General features: G+C 44.0%; 1 protein-coding gene across 4 annotated transcripts in view; it reads left to right on the top strand.

The window, feature by feature from the left end:
• Nucleotides 1-27,673, top strand: part of RALGAPA2 (Ral GTPase activating protein catalytic subunit alpha 2) — a 92,306-nt gene that overhangs the window by 5,678 nt on the left and 58,955 nt on the right. The window contains exons 4-25 of one of the 4 annotated variants that reach the window (XM_077176174.1): nt 6,722-6,779; nt 8,040-8,083; nt 8,570-8,744; nt 10,109-10,224; nt 11,433-11,571; nt 12,002-12,201; nt 13,708-13,944; nt 14,657-14,830; nt 15,675-15,812; nt 16,353-16,501; nt 16,681-16,792; nt 17,472-17,709; nt 18,225-18,389; nt 19,570-19,710; nt 20,981-21,118; nt 21,429-21,455; nt 21,634-21,716; nt 22,537-22,627; nt 22,758-22,937; nt 24,921-25,114; nt 25,575-25,673; nt 25,908-26,063. In XM_077176174.1, coding sequence (XP_077032289.1) covers nt 6,722-6,779; nt 8,040-8,083; nt 8,570-8,744; nt 10,109-10,224; nt 11,433-11,571; nt 12,002-12,201; nt 13,708-13,944; nt 14,657-14,830; nt 15,675-15,812; nt 16,353-16,501; nt 16,681-16,792; nt 17,472-17,709; nt 18,225-18,389; nt 19,570-19,710; nt 20,981-21,118; nt 21,429-21,455; nt 21,634-21,716; nt 22,537-22,627; nt 22,758-22,937; nt 24,921-25,114; nt 25,575-25,673; nt 25,908-26,063 — 3,054 coding nt within the window. The remainder of the gene's footprint in view (nt 1-6,721; nt 6,780-8,039; nt 8,084-8,569; nt 8,745-10,108; nt 10,225-11,432; nt 11,572-12,001; nt 12,202-13,707; nt 13,945-14,656; nt 14,831-15,674; nt 15,813-16,352; nt 16,502-16,680; nt 16,793-17,471; nt 17,710-18,224; nt 18,390-19,569; nt 19,711-20,980; nt 21,119-21,428; nt 21,456-21,633; nt 21,717-22,536; nt 22,628-22,757; nt 22,938-24,920; nt 25,115-25,574; nt 25,674-25,907; nt 26,064-27,673) is intronic. The other 3 variants (XM_077176176.1, XM_077176175.1, XM_054629321.2) reach the window with 3 other exon arrangements.

Here is a 27,673-nt window from a genome sequence, read left to right as displayed (position 1 = left end):
TTTGTGTTTTGAATCTCACTGTCATTCTGTGGTTGCTTAGAGCTTTGCAGTGAGGGGTGAAACCAGGTGTCAGTCACCTGAATTAAGAGGTGTTATCAAAATGCCCTGGAAATCCAGCAAGAACACCTCTGTCCTGAGCATCTGGGAGCTGATGCTCTGAAATCAAGCCAGGGGTTTTGGTGGAATTTGGGAGCACTACTGCAATCAGTATTTGTTCTGTTATGCTAAGGCTTTCAGGAAGTTTTCTGCTTTCTGCTGTTTCTCTTCTGTTTCAATGAAACAAGAGTTTGCTCCTGTGTTTCATGGAAGGCCACTTCAGAAGAGCAGCACTTTCCCCCTGCTCTGTGTTTGTTTTGCCTGTGTCCCAGCAGGAGGCTGGGCTCTGCTCCCCTCGCTTGGAGGCATCTGTTGTGATTGCAGTGTTGGGTCTTGCAGCTCAAGGGAAATAAAAGGACAGGAGTTGTCAGCTACTGCACATCGGTTTGATCTGAGTGTGTGAAATGCTGATTTGCTAATTTGGGTTTTTTTTTTTATTATTTTTGTTCAGTATAACATCTTTCATTTCCATATCCTTCCCTCCTGCCCAGCACTGGCCACCAGAGCATTGGCAGTGTCTGGGGAAGAAATGTTACCTAGTTAACTTTTGCATAATCAAATTAGGATTGCTTTAATTTAAGCGAGAATAGTCTGGGATAGATCATTTTCTAAGGTAACTCTTTGACTGCAGTTATTAACTAAATGTAGTTGGATGTGAGAAAATATCACTGGACCAGATGAAAGCCTGACACATAAAAATATTCTTAAAATGCACATTGAAATTCTCAGCTTAAGCTCTGCCTGTCTCTAGTCAAAAAGCTTTGGCAGTTAATTAGGTAAATAATTGGCCAGATTTCTCTCTTAAGGTTAAACACACATAATCTACTGATTTCTTTCTCTTTTCTTTATTTCTTTCTCTGTTACTCCAACTACTAACTTTTTACCTGAGTATTACATCACAGAAATGTCATTTTTGTTTATATGTTGGGGTTTGTTTGGTAGGAAAAAGCCCTTCAAACTTTCAGTGGGACTCTAGAAATTGAAGCTAAAGGTTAATTGTTCTCAACTCCTCTCCCTCCCTCTAAAACACCCCCCCAGACCCTCAGAAGTATGTGTCTTCATGGTTTTGCATTAATGAGTAGTTTGTGGTTGAAATGGAATTTATAGTGACAAGAAGAATGATGCTGTTTAGCCTAATGTGCCTGTTGTGGGAAAAATGGCCATGAGAATGATGACATGGAATCCTGGGCTTTTGTGATCTTGAATTCTCACTTTGCTGCCTCCTTTTCCTCCTCTCCCTCATTTCCCCCTCTGTGAGACCGGATTTTCACCCTGAGATCCAAGCTGTGCTTTCTGCTCCTTGTGACATTAGCTCGGGTCTGCTCTGGGGTTGTGCCCGAGGCAGTGGCAAAGAACACAAGCTCACAAATTTGCCAGGGCTGTTTGGGGCAGGAGAAACTCTTCCTCCTCCTCCTCCTCTTCCCCCTCAATGCCCAGCCCAGCAGAGAAGGTGTTGCTGTGCAGGTTAATGGAAGCTCGTTAATACGCTGGGGCCTTGAATAAGGAATGACACTGAATAGGAAATAACCAATGCTTGCTCATCTGGGTGGAGGGAATAACTGGGCATTCCCAGGGCTTGGAAAGGGGTGGCCAATCACCACCCCTTAATACTCCTTAAAAGCAGTGGGAGGACTTGCTGTCTGAAGGATAAAAAATGGATGGTTGTGTCTGAAGCAGGGGCTGCTTGGGGTCCCAGTGGAGGAGAGCTGTGCAACAGCCTGGTCACCCTGGGGGAGAGGAGATCCTTTCAGTGTTTCTGTGGGATTCAGAGTGATTCCCTTCATGGTGGGGATCTGCTGGGTTGAGTGTGCACTCCATGGATAGCTAACCCTGGGTGAGAACAGCCCGAGAGCCTCAGCACAGGACAGGGAGTCAGAAATGCCAAGTGATGAAACATTCATACTCTAAGCCATAGGAAACAGAACTAATTGATTGTTAAGCTTTCCATATTTAGTGTGATGTCAGCAGGAGCCAGGGCGATGCTGCATATTCTGCTAATTAGCTAAATGGGTAGTTACTTAGGATTAACAAATCCTGAGTCCCCAGGCTGAGGGTCAACAGCTTAAAAATCAATAAAAATATTTATGAGGGAATTGCTGCCTTTGCCTTTCCTGGAGGTTTACTGAGGTTTGTGCTGCTGTTTTGGAGTGACACCTAGTGTGTGTATTGGGCAGCAAGGCTTTTCCCACAAATCCTCTGGAAACTGACTTGGCTTGGTAGTAATTTATGGAGATTCTAATTTTACACATAAGCTGCACAGCTTGGCCACACAGTAACTTCAAACAGCATGTTACTCAAAGAAGAAATGTTAGCCAGCAGGGAGGAATGCCAAGGGTTAACTGTTGCAATTAATCCTGCAAAATGCTCGGCTCTAACTCTGTAAGATGCTTTGGCCTTGTCTTTTCCCAGATAGATATTTGTGAAGTGATATGGCAGCAGTACTGTTATTTTTCCCTGTTTCAGCTAAAAGCTCAAAATTATGTGACACACAATTTTTTTTCTGCCGAGGCATGGCTCTCTCTCTGTATTTGCAGTGCATTTGCAGAACAGGTTGCTATTGTTCCTTGTGTCCCTGTTCCCTTTTGAGGGAGCAGCTGGAAACCTCAGGTTTGAGGGCAGCTCTGAGCCCTGTGTGTCACAGACCTGCCAGGAGGTGCACTGTATTTGTGTCCATTTTTTGGCACCAATAACAGTATTGTTGGTTATATATTGGTTATATACATATCTGTTTGTGAAAGTTTTTTTTTTTTTAATAATAAAGTGTTTTTTCTTTCTTGCAGCATCAGATACTGATTCCTCTGACACTGTGGTTTTTTAATCACTAATGAAGTAAAAGCAGATTGGTGGTTTTGTGATACATAGATCAATTTCTTCCCACTCTCTATAATTTTTCTTCTTTAGTTCAGAACAGTCACATCTGTTGTGCTGGTGGTGTCATAAAATTCATTCCACTGATCTAATTTCACTGGATGACATGTTTTATGCTGAGAATTTTTCAGATGTAGGAAAGCTTCCCCAAGTCCATGTTTTGTGTGGAGTTTGTGATTTCTTGAGCCTGATGCAGATGTGAATGCTGAGTCTCAAGCTCAGTAGAGTAACAAAGGGGCTTTTTTGTTTATAACAGTAAAAGTGCTTGTAGCTCTACTTTTCTACACATGGAAGATTACTTTTGGAATCATTTACAGTTTGTTCTGCCATAATTCAAATAACATTGCTGCTATTCTTACAGCATTCTGTGGTAAATTCTAGCTACATGTTTTATGTGTTTTACTTCAGAGATCTTACTGTTTCTTGTTATGCCAGGGGCAGTGATAAGTGCCCTGTGTGCTTTGGGCAGACATTTTCCCTCAACAAATAACTGTAAATCATTTATTAATGCAATAAATGGAGTATCCCTTCATTGAGCTTGAGCTGATGCATGCACACTGACTCCATTGGCCTCTTGGCTCCAGGGGTGGGTTTGCCCAGTGAGGGCACCTTGGGGGTGGCTGTCATTGATCCAAGACCATCCTGGCACATCCAGAGCAGCAGAACAATGTCCCCCCATAGCTGTGGGGCTGGGAAACATCTTCTGGGATCCCAGGTGAGGTTTGGGCCAGCCTCAGCCTGCCCAGTATCCTGCAGCAGGTGATGGGCACAGAGCTGCCAGTCAGGGCGGGATTCAACCAGGGGGGCAAAAGCAAAAAGCTTTGAAAAAGAAATAGCAGTTTTGGTGAAGTCAGAGGGAGTCTGTCGAAATATGAGCCTCGGTGGTTTTTATTTTGTTTCAATAAAAGAGAGAGACACAGATTTCAAAAAGCAGCATCCTGTGTAAACTAAGATTTAAACTTAACATTATTCCTAGTCATGCAGGAAGTCCAAACGAAAAAGAACTATGGATAATCAGTTAAAAGAACTGACAGATACCCTGATGTGTTGATCAGTAGTAATACCTAATTTCTATTTCAAGTGTGTTATAATGGATTACCATATAGATGCAGCAAAGCACTAAGCATTAAATAGATCTATGTGTTTTCTGAAAAAGCAATATTATTTTGCACTGTGGGGTTTCTTAAAATATTTCTTATTAGTGTAGTGTGAAACTAGGAACAAGATGTCAATAGCCAGCTCAGATTCACAGCGGTGTGGCTGATAGCCTGGGCTGGAGGGGAAGAAACTCTCATTTGTTACATAGCAATAGCAGTGCATGTTCTTTAGAGCACCAGGGGTGGGGAGGGTGTACAAAATGTTGCTGGAGACGTGAAGTTGCAAAGGAAACAGCTGGAGCTGGTTCACGACTTCTGCAGTCTCATGTCACGCTGCAGCACCACCTCAGTCTGAGACTGAAGGGCAAAAACCACCAGCTGGAAGCTGTGCTGGTGGGACTGGGGCTTAGCTTGTAACCTTCAGAGTTTATATTCAATGACCTAGACTTTGCACCTGGGTGACTTCTTTTTGCATTGCAGGAGCAGAGGTGGGTTCTGCATTCGTATCATTTAGGGTGGCCCTGCTGTGCTGCAGAGCTGTGCTGTCTGCAGTGCAGGAGGGGGACAAGGTTGCTTTCTGAGGATGCCTTGCTGTGGGGCAGGACCATGCAGGTGATCAGTCACACCCTTGCATTTTTTCAAGATACATAGATTTATCGTTTTCCTGGTTTTGAGATGCTGAAAAGGAGAATGCAAGGGAAGTGACTTCAGTGTCTACATTTTTTTTTTGCTGTGTGAAGAGACTTTGGTATATGGGAGCTTTTCTCAGATAGGAACTTCTGTCCTCTTACTGATGGATTGAACCCTTGATTGTTTTGATTCAGTCACCTGACAAGGGTGTTGGATTCTGTGTTTTGTAAAGAGAACAGAATGGTAAGCTTGTTGTTTTCTGCCCTGACCCCCCCAGTTTTGTGCAGTTTAGAGTTTAGGCTTGTTTTTCCTGCTCGTTGTTGAACTGTGCAGCATTTGTTTTTCTGCTTTTCTCTGGATACAACCTAAAATTCTCTGAGACTTGGATGTGAAAATTGTTACCAAATTCTTTTTCAAATGGGTCTTTATTCTGGAGCTTTGCACTTCTCCAGCCTATGAAGCTCGGACCTCATCACAGCTCACTTTCTGGAAGGGAGCTTGGTGTTCAAATTTAGATGAAACTGTGTAACAGACTAAAACAATGGAAACAAAATCCTTGTGCTTCTGTCTGGTTTTCCATGATAAATGTGCCAGTGTATGAAGCTTCCTTCCTGCAGTGTGACACCTGAACCCAGCCCAGTTTTTGTTGCTGGTATGCCATAGGGTTTTGTTTCCTGGAGCTTTTCCTCGCACACCTCGGGCACACGGTTTGTGGTGAGCCTGGGCACAGACCCAGCTCCCACGCAGAGCTCCTGGGTCAGGTTGGGTTAGGAGTGCTCCTGGGTTAGCTTAGGACTCCTTTCTGCCCCGTGCCAAGGTAATTAATGATTAATGCCAGAAATAGTCTGGAGGAGTGGTGGGCTGCCAGTGTTTCAATGTTTAGATGCATAACGATAACTCTTTGTCCATGGATCCTGCAATCTGATTGGCAGAAGCCTGGTGCTTCACTAACAGGTAAAGCCCCAGTGTGAGTCATGGCCTCATTTTTAGCCAGTCAGATCCTTCATCCCAAGCATTCCTGCTGCCCACAGACAGGGAGCTTGACCTCTGGACCCTCCGCTCCTGGGGTCCTGCTGCCATGGTATGCTAGGGAGGGAGCTGGGGGAGTGACACTGAAACAAAGTACAAGGAACATGGAAAGGACCTGCCTGGTTTGCATTTTTATTCTGATTAACCTTTGAGAAGTGCTGTTTACTGTGTGGGGAACACATGCTATGGTGGAGGTGTGGAGGAGGACCAGCCTGTCTGTGACCTGAGGTCTAGCTCCCTGTGTCCACAAACTTGTCATGACTACCATCCTCTGCCATGGAGAAAGGAATGTTCCATGTCCAAAAAAGACTGTTCTGAGTGTTGAATATAATTTATGAACCCCTTTATTGTCAAAAGCAAGAGGTCTGTCCTGCTCCATGTCTCGAGCACATGCTCTGGCAGTGGTTGTGACTCTGTCCCCCGGCTCCCAGGCGTGGCCCACAGTGCCAGCTGCTTTCTGGGCTGTGATGCTTTGTTTTTTCCTGTGAGTTTCTGTGTGCAAAACACCCTCAAATGTGTCACTGTTGCTTAGGTGACCTATCATCCATTTGAATCTTGCATGTGGTATTACTGAGAACTTAGAGGTGCTTTGTTGTGCAGAAACTGGTGCCAGTCGTTTTGTGTGATAATTGCAAGGAACTCTTGACTGTCAGTCACTTATAATGTTGTTTAATTTCATTTGATTTCCAAACGGAAGTGGTCAAAACTAGTTTCCTGTTTAAATACATCTTCCTAATTATTTCAATGGCTGAAAAGTTGTAAGTTGGAGACATTATTTGTGTGAAGCCCTGTGCACTGCCAGACCTTTGTGAGGTGGAGCAGCACTAGGTGAGCTGTGCTGCTGCCACACCCGTGGCTGAGCCCTAGTCCATGCTGCCAGTAGTTTAAAAAGAAACTCTGTTTGTATTCCCATCTCATTTGTATGTCGTGCATCTGTTTCTCTGTATCCTCTGATGAACCAGTTTTATTACAGAAAATTTGACTAGTTTTGTTTCCTGCAGAAAATATTGCAGCTGCTACCAGAGAGGATTTTTTATCGATGGCATTTTCGCAGTATAGGTAAGAAGATATTGTTTAAAAAAATTTGGACTTTTTAGTAGTGTTTTCAGATCAATTTTTCTTTTAATGAGCAATATATGAGTAGAGTTATGAATACATGGTATTTGTGCAAGTTTGGCCCCAGATTCTTTCCCAGATGTCTTTCCCAGATTCTCATGAAATGGGGGATTTTCCCAGCATCCTGTTAGAATATGGCCTTGGCCATGACAGACAAGATACTCATGGGTGGCTTCCTCAGACCAAGACTCTTCTTTCCTCCCACTCTGGTGGTATGGAAGCTTCTGGAAGAAGGGAGGGAACAGGAGGAGTCTCACAGAGAGCAGCCTTGGGTGGCCAGAACACCTTGAAATCCAGTGAAGTGGTTTAACTTGATCATTTCCTCTGAATCAAATGCCTTGAATTCGTCTGTGCTTTTCAAATTCTGCTTCCAAATGCCACCAGTGTGGCACCAGTGGGTTTTTATGCTGCTTATTAAAATTTTATGGGGGTGTTCTATTCCTTCCAAGTAGGACTTTTTGGTTGAGGTTGGTTTGCAGCACTGTCTGACCAGCTGCCATTTTTGTCATCAGAACAAGGAATTGCTTTTGCAGAAGAACAATGAGCGGAAGTTAAAGGTCAAGGGAAGGGCTGCTGTCACATTTCCACTCAGCACTGACAAAAACAAGAGGAGACATCTGCCTGGCCACTTCACAACAGTTCAGCTGCACTAGTCCAGACCAAATTGGTTCCACTTGGTTGCTCTGTAGCTGATACATTCTTTATGCTTCTATTGAGTGGTCTTAGTGGCAAAATTTTTTATCTGTGTCCAAAAAGTGATGTACAAAATTTGGCAGAGCATTTATTTACACCTCTGCCTTGTGATTTCCTTTTGTTTAACATTTCATGTGCATTAATGTGAATTTCCTATATATATATTAATAATTATTATATAATCTTGTGAAATGGCGAGATCTTGCCGTTATACACATTCCTTAAATGGGAAGGAGCCCATTTAAGGAATGTGTATAATTCACAGATCTTACTATAAATGAAAATAATTTGAGACATGGTCCTCTGAAGAAAACCCAGAGGAAAGATGCATCACAGTTAATCTTGGGTGGTGGTGATTGTAGCTACATTCAGTTGGGGTTTTCCCTCACAGTTGTCTTAATACCCAGTGTAGTGGCCCCAGAATAAATTAATGTAGGATTTCATGAAATATTTTTGAAAACATTGTGGTGGGACGTGTCTGATAATGTCTCCTTAATTTTCCTAATCCAGGGTCGATTCTGAAGAAGCTTTTGCACACTGGAAATTCTCTCAAGGTATCGTGTTGATGTTTTCATATTTCTTTTCAATGAAGTTCCTGTGAAGTATGCTACTTTGCAGCCTTCCAATAGCAGTGTTTTCCAGATTGTTAGGCTTTGTAATTTTTTCTTGCTCACCTTTTAATCTTAAATTTTATTATTGTGATCCTTGATTATTTTAATATCTGTTTTCAGTCATTTTGCTGCTCTCATGACCTTTGTGAAGTTACCTGGAGAAGGATATTGCTTAATGCCTAATTTTGCTTAATACCTAATGAAGCAATTAGGCATTGATATTGCTTAATACCTAATTTTTTGAGCTTTCTCTGGCATTAGAGCTAGGATTATATTAATAATGTGAATACCCTTGGTATGATGGCTAGACCTTGCAGCCCCTAGCTGGGATGAAGCTCTCGCCCTGCCTGTTGTGAACTATTTACCCGTGTTACTGCGCTTACAGACCTGTGTCACTGCCCCTTTTTGCCCAAATGTACCCCCTTGCAGCTCAGGTGTGAAGGAATCCGCCTGTTCCTGCTGTGGCTGCAAGCCCTGCAGACCAACTGCGGTGAGGAGCAGATCCTGATGTTCGCCTGCCTGGTGCCCGGCTTCCCCCCGCTGCCGTCCTCGCGCGGGCCCTGCACGCTGGAGAGCCTGGTCAGCCCGCCGGCCGCGCCCGACGGTGAGCCTGCTCCTGGGGGCAGATGCAACCCCTTCTCCTCTGGGATTCAGTCTCTGAACCTGAGAGAAGCAGAGAAAAGAGCGATCCAAACCATTCTTCTCTCATCTGCTGCTCCTGTGTTGTGCCAAAGTGGAATGCAGCATGGAGGTTGTATGCCCGAAGCGATGGTGTTTTGTTTCCTTGGCCTGTCAGGGCCAAGCGCGTGTCCAGACTGTCGGTCAGAAGATTTTGTTCAGTTCAGTTCTTGTTCAGTTTCAGTTTAGATGTAGTATAATATAGTATAGAATAATAGTATCATAAAGTAATTAATTTGCCTTCTGATAGCAATGGAGTCCTCCTCGTCATTCCTCCCGCCAATTGAGCGAAATTTCAGTGATAGGGTGGAATCCTCCAAGGACTGTGATGGTGTTCACAGGGGTCCGAGGATGAGGGAAGAGACGTAGATCTGACTCCATGTTTCAGAAGGCTTGATTTATTATTTTATGATATTTATTACATTTAAACTATACTAAAAGAATAGAAGAAAAGGTTTCATCAGAAGGCCAGCTAAACTAAGAAAGGAAGGCTAGCTAACTAATAGAAAGGAATGATAACAAAGGCAGCTGTCTCAGACATTAATGGCTGTGATTGGCCATTAATTACAAACATCCAATATGGGCCAATCACAGATCCACCTGTTGCATTCCACAGCAGCAGATAACCATTGTTTACATTTTGTTCCTGAGGCCTCTCAGCTTCTCAGGAGGAAAAATCCTAAGGAAAGGATTTTTCATAAAAAGATGTCTGTAACATAGGACCTCCAAATTCTCCAGGGGGACGTCCAGGTCCCCCTCCTGGAGGAGGAGACAATGGGTGCTGCCCGTGAACCTTCTCCTGGTGTGCCTCTCCTGGAGGAGGGGACAATGGGTGCTGCCCATGAGCTTTCTCCTGGTGTGCCCCTCCTGGAGGAGGGGACAATGGGTGCTGCCAGCTTCCCCTGGAATTCCGAGCTGGCCGCAGTGTGTGTCCGGCTGCTGGGCTGGTGCGGCTCTAGAGCCGCCTGCTCCTGTCCCTCTGAGGGCTTGCTCTTTGGCTCTGGGGTGGTTTTAATTCAGATGCAGCAGCAGCAGGTGCATTTTACTGCCCCTCAAGCAAGTGTGGAGGTTTCTTCCTTGTTGGCCCACTGCTGGTGTCAGCCCTTCCAAGTCGTCGGGAATATGGTGTCATCCTCGCTGGGATGTGCCAGGACTTTGGACATCCGAGCAGCTGCTGGACTTGCACAGCTTGGTAGTGCCCTAATGGTTACTTTCAAATCAATCTTTTACAGAAAATAGCTTTTATTTCAGTATTTTAATGCGTTCTGTGCTTAAAATATTTGATTTTAGCCAAGATATTTCCAGAAGAAATAACGCCGCTTTTGCCAGCTGTCTCTGGAGAGAAAATTGCAGAAGACCAGACCTGCTATTTTCTCCAGCTCCTGCTAAAATATATGGTAATTCAGGTGAGGAGGATGGATGTTTGAAACTGTTCATATTTGGAGGATGTATTTGTGGTAGAAATTAAGCCTACACTACATTTGTGCGGAGCTGGGTTTGCCCTTCCCCAGCACATTTTTTACTCTTAAGTGGAAAATCATCCCAAAGGTATTTCCTCGTGCCATTTTTGGTGAAAATAAGCAGTTTGTCACACTTCTGTGATAAGAGTTAATGAATGTTATCCAAACTTGCAGAATAACTGACTGTTTTATGTGCTCGTGGCTGCATTTAGAAAATTGATGTGGGGTAAAGATTCAGTTTGTTCTCTTTGGACACATACCTAGATGAAAAGGAATGTAAAGGCCCACTGGAGGAAGAGATAAAGAGAGATGGCTTCTGTGATGTTTTTAAAAGGATGCAAGTAACATGTACAAAAAATTTAATTAGGAGTAGATCAGATGAATCTGTACAGGAAATAAATTAAGATAATGTATATATTTTAAAAGTACAAATTAAGCAACATTTTGAAATAAAGTGGAAGCTGTGCAGACAATGAACATTAAAGAGCCTTGTTATTAAAAAGAGATAAATTATAATTAAATACTTTGAGATACACTTTTTAGTATGAAAAGGCAAGACCAAAATAATATTTGGAAAGGGTTTTGTCATCTTGAATAAATGCTTTATTTTAAAAAGTGGCTGTATTAAATTATCAGCTTCCTCCACAGCACCCTTTGTTTTACATATCAGAGTCTCACAACACTTCAGTTAAAGACAAAAATGTCACTCTTCTTTTTATACTCTTGTTACCTGTGTGGGGTCTAAACAAACCTGCTTACTCTACAAATCCCACTGCATAGTGGTTCCAGTGTTTGTTTATTTGTGTTTGTTCTGACAAAGAAACTATTAATGATAAAAGCAGAGCTCAAAGTGGCTTTGTCAAAATGTAAGAAGCAAATTTATTGGGAGCAGAACAGTACAGTTGCTCTTCTCCTCTGGTTAGAACAGCTCAAATCCACTGGCTTCCACTGAGCTTGCTGGCTTTGGGGGGATGCTCTATTCCTACTTTCCATTCTTACTGCAGTTTGTAAAGGTACTTTGGGGGCTGAGCTGCTTTTTCTTTTCTTGCTAAAGTGTAGTTGCTTGTTTCTTTTGTGTTCAGGGGGAAACAATTGTCAGTATAACACATTAACTTAAAGCTTTTTGTTTGTTTCTCTCCAACTGCGTGACAAAGGCTGCCAGCTTGGAGTGGAAGAACAAGGAGAACCAAGACACTGGGTTTAAGTTTCTCTTTACTTTGTTCAGAAAATACTATCTTCCTCACTTGTTCCCATCTTTTACAAAGCTAACCAACCTCTACAAACCTGTGCTGGGTAAGTAGTGGGTTTTGCCTTTGGAGAAGAAAAAGATGCTGCTCTCAGCAGCATCTCTGTTCCCAGCTGGTGTATCACTACAGCTCTGTGGGATGAGGAGTTTTTTTCTCCCTAGTTTCCTGTAAAACTAACTTACATTGTAGCAGGGCTGGTTCTTTGTTTCAGCTTTTGCCCTTCTTTTTGCAGCTCTTCTCTTTTGCTTTCCTTTGTTTTGAGTGATACAAGTGATAACCTCAGGAAGGAGCTGTGCTGTTATGTTCTCCTGAGGAGCGATAAAGTTAGGATAGAATATAAGCATTAATAAAATAAAAGCAGTCAGTCATTGCATCTGTTATTTTTTTGGTGATATGCTCAGTACATTTAGCTAGAGCTGGGAAGCAATTACTAAGATTGCACTTTGTTTCTCTCTTCCTTTTTGTCCTCCCCTCAGACATCCCTGATATCAGGCCAAGGCCGGTGTATGTCACTGCAACGCGGAACAATGAGAGTGTCTACTGCACAAAAATCCCCTACATGGCAGCTCGAGTGGTTTTTATCAAGTGGCTCGTTACCTTCTTCCTTGAAAAGAAGTATTTAACTGCTGTTCAGAATACAAAAAATGGAGGAGAAGTGCTCCCTAAAATTATTCAGGTGGGCTTTAAAGTTTACCTCACTTCTTGCATGTGTGCTAACCTTGCAGGTGATCTCACTCCACTGACAGCTGAAGCACAAAGAAATGCTACCCCGTAGTGAATAAATGATGTAGCTGTTTATTTGATTTTTTTTCCCTCATAATTTGTTTCATTACCAGCTTCAGCAGTATTATATTTAGACTTTTGGAATTTACTCTGTTAACTGTCATACTTGGTGGTTCCATGGACCATTTCCCAGTGACATCAAAGGCTGCTTTGTTTTCCTCTCAGTTATAGCAGCTGTTTACAATGAGATATTAGAGAAATATTTCATTTATAAACTCATGATTGAGACTCCTCTGGCATTGGATGCCTCACAATGAATTTTATAAATCGATGGTTTTGAGAGACTCTCCAGCTTCCTGTAAAGAATTTAGAATCAATCTCAGCTTACATTTGGTCTTGAACCATAAGTTAGTGTCAGCTGTGGGCTCAGCAGAGAAGCAACACAGTTTTAAGTAATAGTAGCCTTCTTGAGCCATGTCTCATAAGCTCTTGGAGGTCTATTACTCACCCAAGATAGCTCAGCTACCTCTGGAGGCATAAAATCAGCAGGATGGCTTCTGTTGTAGTGTTGGAAGCAAAAAGGTTTCATAAAAGGCAAAATAACAGAGAAAAACTGAGCCAGGTGAAGAGGTTCTTGCCCTTGGTAAAACACCTCAAAAAAGCGATTAGTTTCTTTGTTTTCTTCTTTTTCTAGTAAATTGCCCAAGCAGGACTTTTTAGCTTCTGTCTAATTAGCTATCCTTAAGTTTGAAGTGAAGTCTCCAAAGTCTTATGAAGCATCTTTTTCACTTAATCAAAGAGAGAAACTTCTGAGCTTCTTTTCTTCTTGAGAAGATAAAAGATAGTTTTGTCAGTCTGTCAACAGAGAGCACATTCCTATAGTTTGAGAGGTTGCAAAACGCAGGCAGTGCCAGAGCAAAACCTGGCAAAAAGTGCCACTGTACTTGGCACTGGTGAGGTCACATCTCGAGTGCTGTGTCCAGTTCTGGGCCCTCAGTTTGGGAAGGATGTTGAGATGCTTGAGCACATCCAGAGGGAGGGCAGCAAGGCTGGTGAGGGCTTGGAACACAAGCCCTGTGAGGAACGTTTGAGGGAGCTGAGATTGTTTAGCCTGGAGAAAAGGAGGCTTAGAGGTGGCCTTATTGCTCTCTACAGCTTCCTGAAGGGAGGTTGTAGGCAGGTGGGGGTTGGTCTCTGACACAAGAAGAGGACACAGTCTCAAGCTATGTCAGGGAAGGTACAGGTTGGATATTAGGAAAAAAACTTCTACCAAAAGAATAACGAAGTACTAGAATGCTCTTCCCAGGGAGGTGGTAGAATCACCATCTCTGGATGTGTTTAAAAAAAAGACTGGACATGGCATTTGGTGCTATAGTCTGGTTGAGGTGTTAGGGCATAGGTTGGACTCGATGATCTTGGAGGTCTCTTCCAATTCTGTGATTCTGTGCTGCGCCTGCAGAGCGTCGCCGCGGGCCAGGAGAAGAGCGCGGAGCTGGAGGCGGGCGCGGCGGTGCCGGCGGGCGAGCAGGAGCGCGGCCACTCCGGCAGCAGCAGCAGCAGCCTGTCGGACAGGAGGCTCAGCAGCTGCAGCCTGTGCAGCGTGGAGGAGCAGCACCGTGGCGTCTATGAGATGGTGCAGGGCATCCTGCTCTCCACGCGCGGATACGTCAACTTCGTCAACGAGGTGTTCCGCCAGGTCTGCCCGCGGCCGCTCGCTGCCCTGCTTCTTGTTTCTGTGTGAGACAAACCCTGGGGGGCTGGGGCTGGGCAAACTTGGTCTGTCACAAAACTTGCTGATCTGTCACTGTCATATTTTCTGAAGAATCATCTTTGCCCAGGATTCTTCTCCTGGGATTCTTTCTTTTCATTTCTCAGAGAGAAATGAAAACAATGATTATCTGATTGCTTCTCCTGTGTTTGCTGCTTTGCAGTGTGGTCTGGAGATTGTTTACCAGCTGGTCATTGTTTGATTGGTTTCATGTGAATTGTTTTAACTTAATGACAATCACAGTCCAGCTGTGTCGGGACTGTGGAAGCAGTCACGAGTTTTCATTAGCATTCTTTGTAGTCTTCTGTCTGCATGCTTTCTCTATTCTTTAGTATAGTTGTAGTACAGCGTTCTATAATATATCATATACTATCATATAATCTCATAATAAATTAGCCTTCTAAGAACATGGAGTCAGATTCATCAATTCCTCACTCACCAGCAAATACCACACTGGTCACAGCAGCAGCCTTTGAGGTCAGGCTCCTTCCTAGGTCTAGTTTAACGACCAGATTATGGAATTGTTGAGGGAACTGAAGTTTGCTGCTTAAAATGGCAGTGTGGGTGGTGGTGTGTGTGTGTTTGTATGCATCACATCCGTGTCATGTGTGGAGTGAAATCTGTGAACTTTCCTTTTCAGGCTTTTTTGTTGCCGCCTTCTGATATCTCCGCAACACGGAAGGTGGTGAAAGTGTACCAGAAGTGGATACTGCAGGAGAAACCCGTGTTCATGGAGGAGCCAGACAAGAAGGAGGACAGCCAGGATGCTGTTGCTCCCTTGGAAGACTCCTCAGTGCAAACAGACGGTAAACATGTATGGTATCCCCTGTTCCTTACTTTGTCAGCTGCAATATGGGGCTTTTCACCTCACTCTGTAGAGGAGTAACAGCTTGAAGTGTGGGGAAAAATAGAGGTTAAAAATGCTTTTAGTTAAGGACTCACAGTTTAAATAGTTACTGAGTAGCACTTTGAGTGCAGGGACAGTTGCAGCTGGTTTGAGAAACTGTAATTTGTGATTATTCCCTGCATGTTTAAATATGACAGCAGGAACTTCATGGAAGAAACACTGATGGGTTTTGCAGTGCTAAAATTCACTCTCGGGTGGCCGAAGGCATGGAGAACAGTTTCATTTTGGTGGCACGTAAAACTTGACAATATGTATTAATTCCTGTATATTGTAACTGGACACCTTAATCTAGAAAATTTACCTGTAGGTAAAGTCCCTGTGCATGATCTTTTAATATCCTGTTTTGAACCATCAGTAAAAGTTCTTTGACTCTGTTGACACTGCGACGCTGTTTAAAGGGAAGTTTGCTAGTACTGAATAAGAGGTTTGATTTGTAAAACAGTGAGAATTACAAGATTTTTACTTTGTTTTGTAGAGAATTTATAATTTTGCCAGACTTAAATTAACGTATTACTACAATCAGTGACTATGAAAAATGGTGAAAAATATTTTAAGTAACATGCTTTAAAAAACTTTTATAAGCCTTCAAATTCCATGTGCGGAAATGAAGAAATAATAGCCAGGAATTCCCTGTGGAAATGAGTGAATGCCACGCCAGTTCCCCTGCTTAGGCTGCTGACCTCAGGGGTGGTTTTGTTTCAGTTTGGTGTGTTCCTTTGTGCCCTGCCTCTAACCAGGCTGTGTTTGGCAGCTCTCCTCAGAGCCCTGCGGGCACAAGCGCTCCTCCAGCTGGGGCAGGACCTACTCCTTCACCAGCGCCGTCAGCAGGGGCTGCGTGCTGGAGGATGAGGACAGGGATGTGAAGGCTGGAGCTCAGGCAGCACTGCAGGTGAGCTGGGTGGGAGGGGGACACTGGGAGGCTGTGACCTGCCTGGTCACAGAACTTGCACTGCAAATTCCATTACAATCTCCAAGATGGAGGAAAAGAACTACCAGGGCTTGATTGGTTCTGTAAGACACAATTTGGACTTTGTGTGTCACTCTGTATTTTAACACAAAAGGGTAATTTTTTTCTTCCTGTGAGTACTCAAAATTAATCAGAACCATGCATTTACTTTTTCTGAACTTGATTTATTGAAAATACTGGTGGCTGTTTAAGCATATGATGGCAGGAAATGATTTGCTGGAGGAATGTCCTCTTGCCTGCCCAAGCAGAGGAGACACCCACAAACCACATGCTGAGCCTTGGTGGGTGTGTGATGGGAGCCACCTGGCTCCTTACTGGAATAACAGAAAAATAAAGTGATGGGTAAAACATGAAACTTCTTCTAAGGAAAGGGGAAGGTTTAACTGAAGAAGCACAGGTGTTTTGTTGTAAGTCTTGCCTGTTTTCATTCCTAACACTGCTCAAATGGACTGTCAACGCCAGGTATTCCTGACAAACTCTGCCAACGTTTTCCTGCTGGAGCCATGCACTGAGGTCCCTTTGCTGCTGAAGGAGCAGGTGGATGCCTGCAAAGCTGTTCTCAGCATCTTCAGGCGCATGATAATGGAGCTGTCCATGAACAGAAAGACGTGGTAAGGTTAACATACTGTCATTTAAGAGAAAAAGTTGTTACAGTCCACAACCAACCAAGCTGTTTTACGAATGATCTGTGAAGTCCGAAGTGTGACTGTATTCTCAATGAGTAAGGCTTTGCTGCAGGATTAATGAGCAGGTACAACTAATGGAACACAATATTTTGTTTTGGACTCAGGGAACAGATGCTGCAGATACTTCTCAGAATAACAGAAGCTGTGATGCAGAAGCCAAAGGAGAACCAGACAAAGGACACGTTTGCTCAGAGCATGGCGGGGCTGCTCTTCAGAGTGAGTGAGTGGGGCTGCTTGGTTTGCTCTGTCACAACTGCCCACAGTTTTAGTTGAGTGCTATGAAACCTACTTGTATTACTGTGAAGGAGGGGTTTCTCATGTTTTGCTAGTAATTCTCATGTTTTGCTAGTAATTATTTTGTAAACTGTTACTAACGGAGGGAGAGTTGGGTTTGCTCTGTTCTTCAGGGCTCTCTTACAAACTGTGGTAGCACAAATGGGATATTTTCAGTGAGTGTCTCTAAAGTGTACAAATCAAGCAACTGTTTTCCTAAAAGTCCAGCTGGCAAGTCAAAACTGAGTCACACTGAGTGAAAGAGACATTTATGCTTCCTACTATATTTCCAGCCTGGATAGTGTAACTGGGTGTGTAGTGCTGCCCCAGGGCTCAGTCATTCTGTGGGTGTAGGACATTCATTCATTCTGCTGTTATTATAGAGTGTCTTATTTCAGTTTGCCAGACAACATTTAGCCTTTTTTTTTTTTTAAATTTCCTTCATCAGTAACTTTCCCCATTATTTCTGGGAGTGTTTTTTGAGGGAAAATGGTGAGGCACAACTGATGTGCAGCACTAAGAGCCTGTGCTGATGTGCAGGTCGGAGTTGTGGGTTGGGCTTGGTGTGCTGAACTCATCTTGTCAGCCCTGCCCGAGCTGCCACTGGTGTCTCTTCCCTCAGACCCTCATTGTGGCTTGGATCAGAGCCAACCTGAGCGTTTACATCTCCCGGGAGCTGTGGGATGAGCTGCTCAGTGTCCTGTCCTCCCTGACCGACTGGGAGGAGCTCATCAATGAGTGGGCCAACATCATGGACTCCCTGACAGCAGTGCTGGCCAGGACTGTGTATGGTGTGGAGATGACAAACCTGCCCCTGGACAAGCTCAGTGAGCAGAAGGAAAAAAAGCAGAGAGGCAAAGGTTCGTCTTTGTGCTTCAGTGCTTTTTTTGTATCAAAACAGTTAAATATTGAAGCTTAACCTTAAAAATTAATTCAATGTTAAACACTACCTAATCTGGTGTAAGAACCTGTTTAACCAAATGTGAAGCACTTGGGATTTGTGTGTTGTCATCCTTCACTGGGGAGGAGAGATAGTTGGGGGGAGGCTGGGGTCTGCACCTACAGTCAGGGTTTTTTGGATGGCAGAGATTAAATGTGGTTTCTTGTGCTGTTGGCTGGCACTGGCAACTCTGTAAAAATTCCTCTCTGTGTATTTTTAGTAAAGTCTCTAATTGACAGTATTTTAGCTGCATTTGCATGCCACCTTGAGATCGATGCACATAGTTTGAACTGCCAGTTGGTTTTGATTAATAGTAAAAGTTAACCTGTGTTGTTTAAAGTATTAATATTTGCCATGTCTGAGTCCATTTGTACTTCAGCAAAAATACATGCCAAAGCATCCAGTGCCAGAAAACTTTGTGTTCTTTGTCCTAAGGTGGTGTTTTAGAGCCTCAGAAGACAGCTGTAGTAGGAAGATCTTTTTCCTTAAGCTGGAAAAGTCACCCTGAAGTTGTGGAGCCAATGAGATTCAGAAGTGCCACAACCTCCGGGGCCCCAGGAGTGGAGAAAGCAAGAAACATTGTCCGTCAGAGAGCCACAGGTTAGACCACAGCTGAGTGCTTTGGTGGCCAGGCACTCAGTAACACTCAGGTTTTACATCTCCCTCTGAGGGGTGGCTGCTGCCAAAAGCAACTCAATAGTTTACTGCCCCAGCAGAGAGGTTGCACGTCCATGTCAGGATGTCTTGGCCAGTGTGAATCACAAAGTATTTGGGGAAATTCTCTGTGTAAGCTTTTAGTTACAGGACATTGAATTGTGAGTTAAACCTGTTCACTTTAGGGGTTTTTTTTAGAGGTACATGGCTATTTTTATCAGTTCCTTGGAGAGCATTTATTACTGACAGGCAGATAGCAGATACTGATGCAGCTATTTCCTGGGAGCACAAGGTAAACCAGATATTTAATAAATAGTATTATCCTTTGATAGTTGCTTTATGTGCTCTCTTTTTCTTGGCATGATGAGGTTTTGCTCTCATGTTTACTTCTGCAAAGAGAAAAGCAGGAGGGAGACTGGGGTGGGGAATGTTGGAGTAATGACTGAGACCCCAGACATGGAACAGATCTCAGTTTTTTCAAGCTTTTCAGCAGCCTGAACCTGGCCTTTCTTTATATCATGTCAGCATGTTTCCATGTGCTGGTTTGCTGGGGCAGACTCCTGTGGAAGCCCCCTGCTTTGAGCAGGAGCTGCTGGGCTGCACAGCTCCCTCCCCAGTTCCCCAGTTCCTTACCAGGAGAGCTGGAAGGAGGGAGAGCACTGGAAGGTGGTTTGTGGCTCCATGGCTGAGCCACGGCCTCCAGCCTGGATCACTGAGTGCTTTGGCAGTAGAGCCAGCTCAGTCTTGAGTTTTATTTCTAAACTCAGTGAGTCCCTGTTGGTGCTCCAGTGAAGGGTTCTCTCTACTGCTGCAGCATTTTCCCCTTTGACTTCTTGCCAGAGCAGTAGGGAGAACCCGGAAGTGTTGATCCACAACATTTCTTGTTTGTGTGTGTTCAAATAAAAGGCACTTCCACACTTGCTGTGGATCAGAAATCCCTGATTATTACCCTTTCAGTGTCAAAGAGTATTGCACAATATTAACTTACATCTCAGGGGAGAAGCCCCTGGGCTTTCTGTTGAAAAGCTTTATCCCAAAACTCTGGGTTTTGTTGTGTTGTGGCACTCAGAACTGCAATATTTCACTGTGTTCCTGATATAATTATTGCTCTATTTTTTCCTGTAAGCTAAGCGAAGCCAGTCTATCAGCAACTGTGTCCATCTTTATGAGGCTTTGCCAGCCACTAAAAGTGTACCTCTTCTGCTTCACACTGTGAGCTCTCTCTTCCCTGGTATCTCTTACACTTCTTGCTCTCACAGACTGTCAGGTACTGTACTTTAAAGTCATCTTGTATATCAATGTTCTTTATATTTTTTAACTGTTCTCTCTCTATTCCCTTTCTGTCCGGTTGGTTCTTCTCAGAACGTTTGCAGCACTGCAAGCAAAGCAATTTTTGTTCATGTTGATATTAAAGACTGCCATTAATTGCAATTAGATCTATATTGCCTAGTAACTAAAGTGAAAATACCCATGTTTTGCTTCCTGGGAGGGATTTGTGACTCCTGAGTCCTGCCCAGACTCATTACCTGCAGTAGCAAGAGAAAGGGGAGATCTGTACATGGTGCTTTATGGCCCTGTGGGGATTCCTGCTCAGTGAAACATCTTTCGTGTGTTTTCATCTCAAGTTATTTTGGGGGGAAATGCTGAAATTGTTCCAGTTGGTGAATTGCATTGAATGTTTTATTTTATTGCTTTCTGTAAGACATTGAAAGTCAGCTGAAGTCAGTCAATACCAGAAATGTTCGTTTTTGTGCATGTGCCTCCTGAGATAACTTTCTGAGATACCTACAGAGTTTATTAAGTAGTAAAGCAATATTAAAACTTGCACACTGCCGAATGGAAACACTGGAGTGTTACTAAATTTTTTTTTTCCCAAATGCTAAGATAAATTAATTTCTCAAAGTGCTGTGTTGCTCTGCAATCTCAAGAGTTCCCATTGCTCCTTCCCCAGCATGGCAGTTTATTTTCTCTTGGGGATTTTCATGCCTCTCTCTCCTCCTTTTGTTTCTCATTTGCAGTTACAGCCAAACCAAAAGTTGCCTGGTTGGATTTGTCCTCACAAGCTAAACCCAAGTTATATGTAGCTCAGAGCTTTTTTTACTCTAAGTTTTTGCCTTTCTTTATTCCTCCTCCTTTCCCCTCTTTCTGGAGGCACTCGGGGAGCACAGCCAGCTTCTCTCCACACTGCATTTAAGGGAGTTCTGTTGCCTCTGCTCTGTCTTTCTGTCTCAAGAATGAACAGGGCCCAGTTGGGATCTCCAGCACTGAAAACTCAGCTTCATTCATGGGACCTGCTCCTCTTTGTTAACTCCCAAAATCACTTCTCTCCTTTTCTAGACCTTTTATGCTGCTCATGCATCTCTAAACTTTATGGGTTTTCCAAGGTTATTTTAGAGAACTTAAGTTATAACTTGTAAATTTTACCTTGGGAATTTTAAATATTTGCAAGGATTGCTTTTTCATAGAGCTTAGGTGAGGAGTTCGCAGATGTATATATGAGCTCCTGCAAATATTTTGTGTTGTAATTAAATCAACAGAAGTTGAAGAATCTCAGCAGCTGGAAAATTCAGAAGGAACAGAAGCCACAGGCTCATTTGCAGACCAAGAGCAGCAGCTAACTCGAAGCAGCAGCACTTCAGATATTGCAGATCAGATTCCATCTGATTTTTTTCAAGGTAATTCTAATAAAGTGCAGCAATACTGTATTTTTCAAAGAAAAGATCTGGGACTAGTTCAGCCTCACAAGTGCTGCTCTTAATTAATTTGGTTTCCAACTCTCCTCTAAAATATGTTTTTAGCTCATTTTCTTAGTTGCTGCATAGTTGGTAAGTTGTTGAATGAACTTTTTTAAAAGAAGTTAGAGACTGTCAATGCAGGATGTGACCTTTTGTAAAGCAGGGAAAATGAAACCTGGAATGTGTGTGCACTTTGTATGTAGCTCTTTGACTTTTCATCTGACTTGCATTTGAATTTTGTGTATTCAAGCTGCAGTTGGAGTTCACTTCCTCTCCTGTAAGTATGTTATGCTTCTGAAGGATTTTTCAAAGCTTCTTGTATCCCATTTATGTGTTGTATGGCCCTTAACTATAAATATGAGACATGTAAACATAGCTGAAATTTACTTGAGACCTCTTGTGTGTTTTGGTCCTGCAAATGTTTATAGTTCTTGCTTCCTTTCTGAAACTTCTAGGCAAAAAGGCTGGAAATTCAACTTCAGACTCCAAATCAGTTCAAGAAAATAAGGGATATGTAAAGGAGCATGAAGCTGAGCAAGTAAGGCAAACCCAAAAGTAATGTCTGTGGAGATCCTAGCAGCGTTTGCTTTCTAATCAGAAACCTTTTAGCATTCAGAAACTCTAGGAGGTGAAAGTGTGAAAAGTGATTAATCCCATTTCTGGTGTGGCATCTGGAAGTGAGCCCTGTCGCAGGTTATTGTCCTGCTGGGTGTGATCAGTTTGTGCCTCCTGAGCTCATCAGCTGCTTCTGCAGTTGTAGCTCTGTTCTAGTCTTACACAAGGCTTTGGTCTTTTTCTGAAATATCAACAAGAAGTTTGTACCTTTTAAAGGATAAATAATTCATGGCTATTACAGAGCTACAGTACACGGGAATAAATGTTTGATGGTTTAAAGCACTGATGAAAATGCTTCTGTTCAGCACAGTTCCTATCACCAGCCGTGCATGGCAGATGTTAGTGTGAGTTGACATCAGCACAGGCAAACTTCATACATTTTTAATGGCAACTTTTGACTGAACAGTTGAAACAATAAATGACTTAGCCTGATCATCTCTGTGAAATATGAATGCTGAAAGATTTTTTTTATACCTTAACAAATTATTTCAGATGTGTTTGAAAAACATAGGTAAAAAATCCTGCTTGTTGAAAACTGAGGTTGTGAAAGGGAGGATAAAGAATTAAATGGAAAGCCTGAAGTTTTTCTAAGGACACTGACAAGCACTTGGGTACTCTGAATATTCATGAGAATGTCTGACCGGGTTGTGGTTAATTTCTAATGACTGTGTGGGTGTGAAATTTGCTGGAGTGTGGCGTAGTGCTCAGAGCCGTATAAGCTGAGATGGATTCTTTCCCTGCAGGTGCTAATGCAGAGGAGCAGCAGTACAGCTGAGTTGGATCTGAAAGCAGACTTGCAGCAATCTCACGGGTATTACAGAGAGAGGGAGAAAAGTGAGTGCCCCGAGAGTGCTTTTGCCAAGGGCAGCACCTGAAATCTGCTCTGATTTTGCTGCAGCCAGCCGAGACGCTTCTCTGGGGCGCTCTGCTGCTGCAGCTGTGAGCAGCACTGTGCTGTTTGCAGGTGAGAGCGTGAGCAGTGACACGTCCCTGGGCTGTGGAGCTGACGTGGACATCGCCCTGGTGGCCTGGCAGGCAGCTGAGGATGAGCCCGAGGCGGGGCCGGCCGCGGGAGCAGGCGGGGATCCTGCGGCGCCGCGCTGGCTCCAGCTCAGCCCCTCGCAGGAGCCCGCCAACCTCACAGGTACCGCGGGCCCCACGCTGGGTGTGCGAGCTCACACCTGTGCCCCACGGAATCACAGCATAATGAGGCTGGAAGAGACCTCTAAGATCACCAAGTCCAACCTATGCCCTAACACATCAACTCAACTATAGCACCAAGTGCCGTGTCCAGTCTTTTTTTAAACACATCCAGAGATGGTGATTCTACCACCTCCCTGGGAAGAGCATTCCAGTACTTTATTATTCTTTGGGTGAAAAATTACTTCCTAATATCCAACCTATACCTGCCCTGAAGCAGCTTGAGACTGTGTCCTCTAAAGAGGAGCTTGTGCCCCTCACTTGGCTTATGTGGCACAGGGCACCAAGGACCTTTCATTGTGCTGGTTCAGAGTGGAAGGGGTTTGGATCATCCATTGATTTGCCAGTAAATGATGATCCAGAAAGCCACCACCCACCCAGCTGAAAATAACTGGGCTTCTTACAGTGCCTAGCTGGGCACTCATGGGCCTGCCATTAGCACACTAATAAATGTTTCAAGTGAACAGGTTTTATTACCATAGCAGCATGGTCTGAGGAAATGCCTTACTGTATTTTTTGACTGATAGGAAAGAAGTGGTTCTTTGCCATTTGTAAAGGTACCCTTCATCTGGCAGTGTGAGTCAGATATTAGGTCAGGAGCTAATGCAGTAATGTAGGGATGTCTTACAGGCTGCCTTCCTAATGGATACAGAATTTCAAGGGTACTTTTTCATGTTGATTTTTCCTTTGAAATATCGGTGCTTTAATGAAGCAGCACACACCTAGTCCAACTGCTGGGACTGCTGCTGTAAAAAAGGTAATACTGCCCATGGTAAGAACAATCATGTATGACAAATTCACTGTTGGTGTGGTGCAAGAATTGCTCCTTTGGGGGTACAAAGAGAAAGAACCTCATGTAGCAACCTGGCAGGTAATGTGGAGTGAAAGGACAAGTGGGTAACAGATGTGTCATTGCCCAGCAGACCCAAAGTGCCCTCGACTGCATTCCTGCCTCAGCCAAGTCACAGCTTGCTCTGCTGTGGAAACCTGATAGGGTAAGACAGAGCAACACTGCCACTGAGCAGCAGAGATGCCACTTCCCTGAGCACAGATCTGTAGGAGGTCATTCTAATGTGCTGGATAAATAACATGTGGTTTAGCAGCACTTTGGGACTTTGTAATGCTACAAAACAAAAAGGGGGAAAAAATCCCCAGAGTTGTTTTTAAATATATTCAAACATAAAAGCATCTGAAATGCCTTTTATTTCACTAACCTTCTTTGTGTCCTCAGAGGACATGAGTTATTTCCTTCTGCCTGTCTAGAGGTTTCCTGCAACTTCCTTCCATGCCTTGGTTGCTGCAGGTATGCCAGGAGCAGCATGGCTGTGCTGCTGCCTGTGACAGGAGAGCAGCTACCAGCTCTTGTCATTAAAATGTGCACTTCAGTGTGGATTTGTACTGTTTAAGAGCATAAATCCCATTACCCTGACAGCCTTCTCCAAGCTCTGCTCTCTCAGGAGCTGCTCTGCATCAGTGGTGATGCCTGAGCACATTCCTCAAGACTCTTCAGCCGTGGCTTTTTATTCCTTTGTCCAGTTGCATTGCCAGGTCTTGCTACACTGTGTGATCTCAAAAAAAAAAAAAAAAAGAAAAGAAAGGGCTTTTATAAATATAGAAGTATTACCTGTAAGAGTGAGTTACTGATTGAATACATCTCTCAGGTACCTGAATATTGCATTTAGCTGCATTTGCCTCCCTTGCTGAAAAGCCCTCTGGGGTGGGGACAGTGTGGAGTGGCAGTGCTGTGCCCTGTGGTGCTGTCACCCATGAGCCCCTTTGCTGCCGTGTTCTCCTTTGATTCAAAAGCAGCTCCAGCAGTAAAAGAGATGGAAGATGGTTAGGAGGAGTAATGACCAGATCTTGTTGACCAAGTTCATGCTTAGGCTGCACTTCTAACTTGTGGAAATGGCACACTTTAAATTTGCAGACAGCAGCGAGTTCCTGGCTGACGATTGCAGTATAATTGCTGGTGGAAGCCTTATTGGTTGGCATCCTGATTCTGCTGCTGTGCTGTGGAGGAGAATCCTGGGAATTCTTGGAGATGTGAACAACATACAGTCACCTAAAATCCATGCAAAAGTTTTTGGCTACCTTTATGAGCTGTGGTTTAAACTTGCAAAGGTATGTGGTACTTACAGCTAATAATAACGACACTTTTCTTTTGTTGTGGAAATGGTTATTAAATGGGATTTAGTGTTAACACCTGGAGCATAAACATGGCATGGGAGGGCTCTGCTGTAAAGGAAGCTTTGTCTTGTTTGGTTTCCAGCAGAGAATCCTGTCCAATGACAGGAGAATTTAAATGGGGTGAGGAAACAGTAGCAAAGAAAAAAAGAAGTACTGACATTGGTATTTGTGTAAAGGCCCACAGTGTGACTCAAACTGGCAATGTTTGCTTTGGCCAGGGAGCAGCAGCATAGACCAAGCTTTCCTGGTGGCTTTGGCTGAAGTGGGAGCTCTGGATAACCCCAACTGTAGTACCTAAATGTAAATCAAATAAAAGTAAAACATAATAATGCAAAAAAAAGAGCATTTAAGAAAGATACTGGTTTTATTAATGCTCTTTTTTAAAAACCATCAGATCCGAGACAACCTCGCTATCAGCGTTGACAATCAGTCAACTCCCTCTCCTCCCGTCCTGATCCCTCCTCTCAGGATATTTGCATCATGGCTGTTCAAGGTCAGTTCTGAAGTTCTCACACAAGAGTATTTTCTTCTATATCAGAGCTGAATGGGTGTGCCCTTAGTTGCCTTATTTTTAACTTCCACCATCAGTGCTGCCCAAGGCAGCGCGTGCCCTCCAAAGGCTCCTTGGAGCTGAGGTAATGCTTTGTGGGAGGGCTGCTGGGCACGCATGGCACGGGCTGGCTGGTGGGGGAGGCAAGGAGTGATGCAGGCTTTGTTGCTGTTGCAGGCAGCCATGCTGCCCAGCGAGTACAAGGAGGGCAAGCTGCAGGCGTTCCGGCTGCTCTGCGCCATGATGAGCCGGCGCCAGGACCTGCTGCCCAACTCGGACTTCCTGGTGCACTTCTACTTCGTCATGCGCCTGGGGCTCACCAGCCAGGACCAGGTATGAGCTGTGCTTCCTGTGCCACTGCTGAACCATGCCAGGGCAGCAGGAGATGCTGCCAAAACCTGCTGCTGTGGGCACAGCAGTTGTTCCGGGTCTCCCTGTCCTCAGGAATAAAGAGTTCGGTGCAAGAGGAAAAGGCTTAGTCGGGCTGTTACATGGTGGTTGTCTCACAGAAGCAGCTCAGTGCTCGTGGAAACTCTAAGAAATATTCTTTGGACAAAATGAAGACTGTCTAAGAGGAGTTGCATGTTTTTATAGCTGTAGGAATGAGAGCAAGGGCTTGCAGCTCTGCTGGGGTTGGCAACAAAGGGCACAGGCACCGCTCAGGAAATCGTGGGAGTTACTGATTGTGCCTTTAGGAAACCAGACAGGTTTGATTGTTTCTGATGAAATTGAGATGATAGAGGGAAAGAAGGAATTGTTACCAGGTTCTTGCCCCTTGGTTTCCCACCTGAAAAGTTAGAACATTTGGAAAACACTCCTTTTATATAGATAAGAGTAGAGAGACAGGGGTTTTCTCCTGGAAAATCCTAGAAGTCCTGCTGCAGCTGCCCATCACTCCAGGATTCCCTAGGTATTTTGTATCCCTCACACTGCAATCCCTCCATGGTTTCCCTGGATATTTTGCAGCCCCACACTGCAATCCCTCCATGGTTTCCCTGGATGTTTTGCAGGCTGCTGCTGCTCTTTGTTCTTGCTCCCCACTCTCGTGGCTGCATTTGCCTCTTGGTGGCACACTTGACCACAGGTTGGCTGCTGTGTGTGTGTGTCCTTCCCGCCTGCTTCCCTTAGCTGTGGAACTGGATGAGGTGTTAACTGGCAGTGCCTTGGAGCAAGGTGTTGATGGGAAGCAGGATCCTTATTCCTGCTCCTGTATTTCCAGGGCAATTGGGTGCTCGGAGAGTGGGAGTCTCTTTAGCAGAGGGAGTGTGGGATCACTGGAACAGGGATCCTAGCATGCTTTCCAGGATTTCAGAAATAAAAAACTTGGGTTGGCCTTTTTAACACAGAGTGGGTTTGTCTGCTAAGCACAGGCATAGATTTCTCCCTTGTAAGGAATGTTCACAGAAGGAAGGGTAGGAGGTGTCTCATGGAGGAATTTTCCTTCTGTATGGATCACTACTGCAACTTTTAGCATTTATGTAGGAAAGCCACAGAAAAACACCCCAGCTCCAGGCAATCACCTTGGCTACTTCAGAAGAGCTTTTTTAGGTGGTTACATAATTAAAAGTATTACAGTCAGGAACCTCTTTGACCTGAATGGTTTTCAATATTTTAGTTTGTGTGACAAATGTTTTTTTGAACTGTATTTCTCTTGTTGCTCCTCACTCACTTAAGGATGCAAAAATAGGAAATTGCTGCTGCGTGGTGTAGCTTTTGGTGCTGCTAGAAAAACAAAACAACCTGATTTTGAATATGCTGTAAATGAGTACAGTGTTATTCCAGCAAGTGCAGCTCAGCTTTGCAGCCTGCTCTTGGGGGGTGCATAAAAGAGCAGTGTGAGGAGGGTGTATTTTATAGGAGGCTCCCTTGGCTCTCTGAGCCCTGGATGTAGCAATTAGCTCAGCAGAGGAGACAGCAGGGTAATGAGCTGCAGCTAATTTGTC

Source organism: Agelaius phoeniceus, chromosome 3 (assembly GCF_051311805.1).
Source record: "Agelaius phoeniceus isolate bAgePho1 chromosome 3, bAgePho1.hap1, whole genome shotgun sequence".
Taxonomy (NCBI): domain Eukaryota; kingdom Metazoa; phylum Chordata; class Aves; order Passeriformes; family Icteridae; genus Agelaius; species Agelaius phoeniceus.
This window is presented reverse-complemented; position numbering and strand designations above follow the sequence as displayed.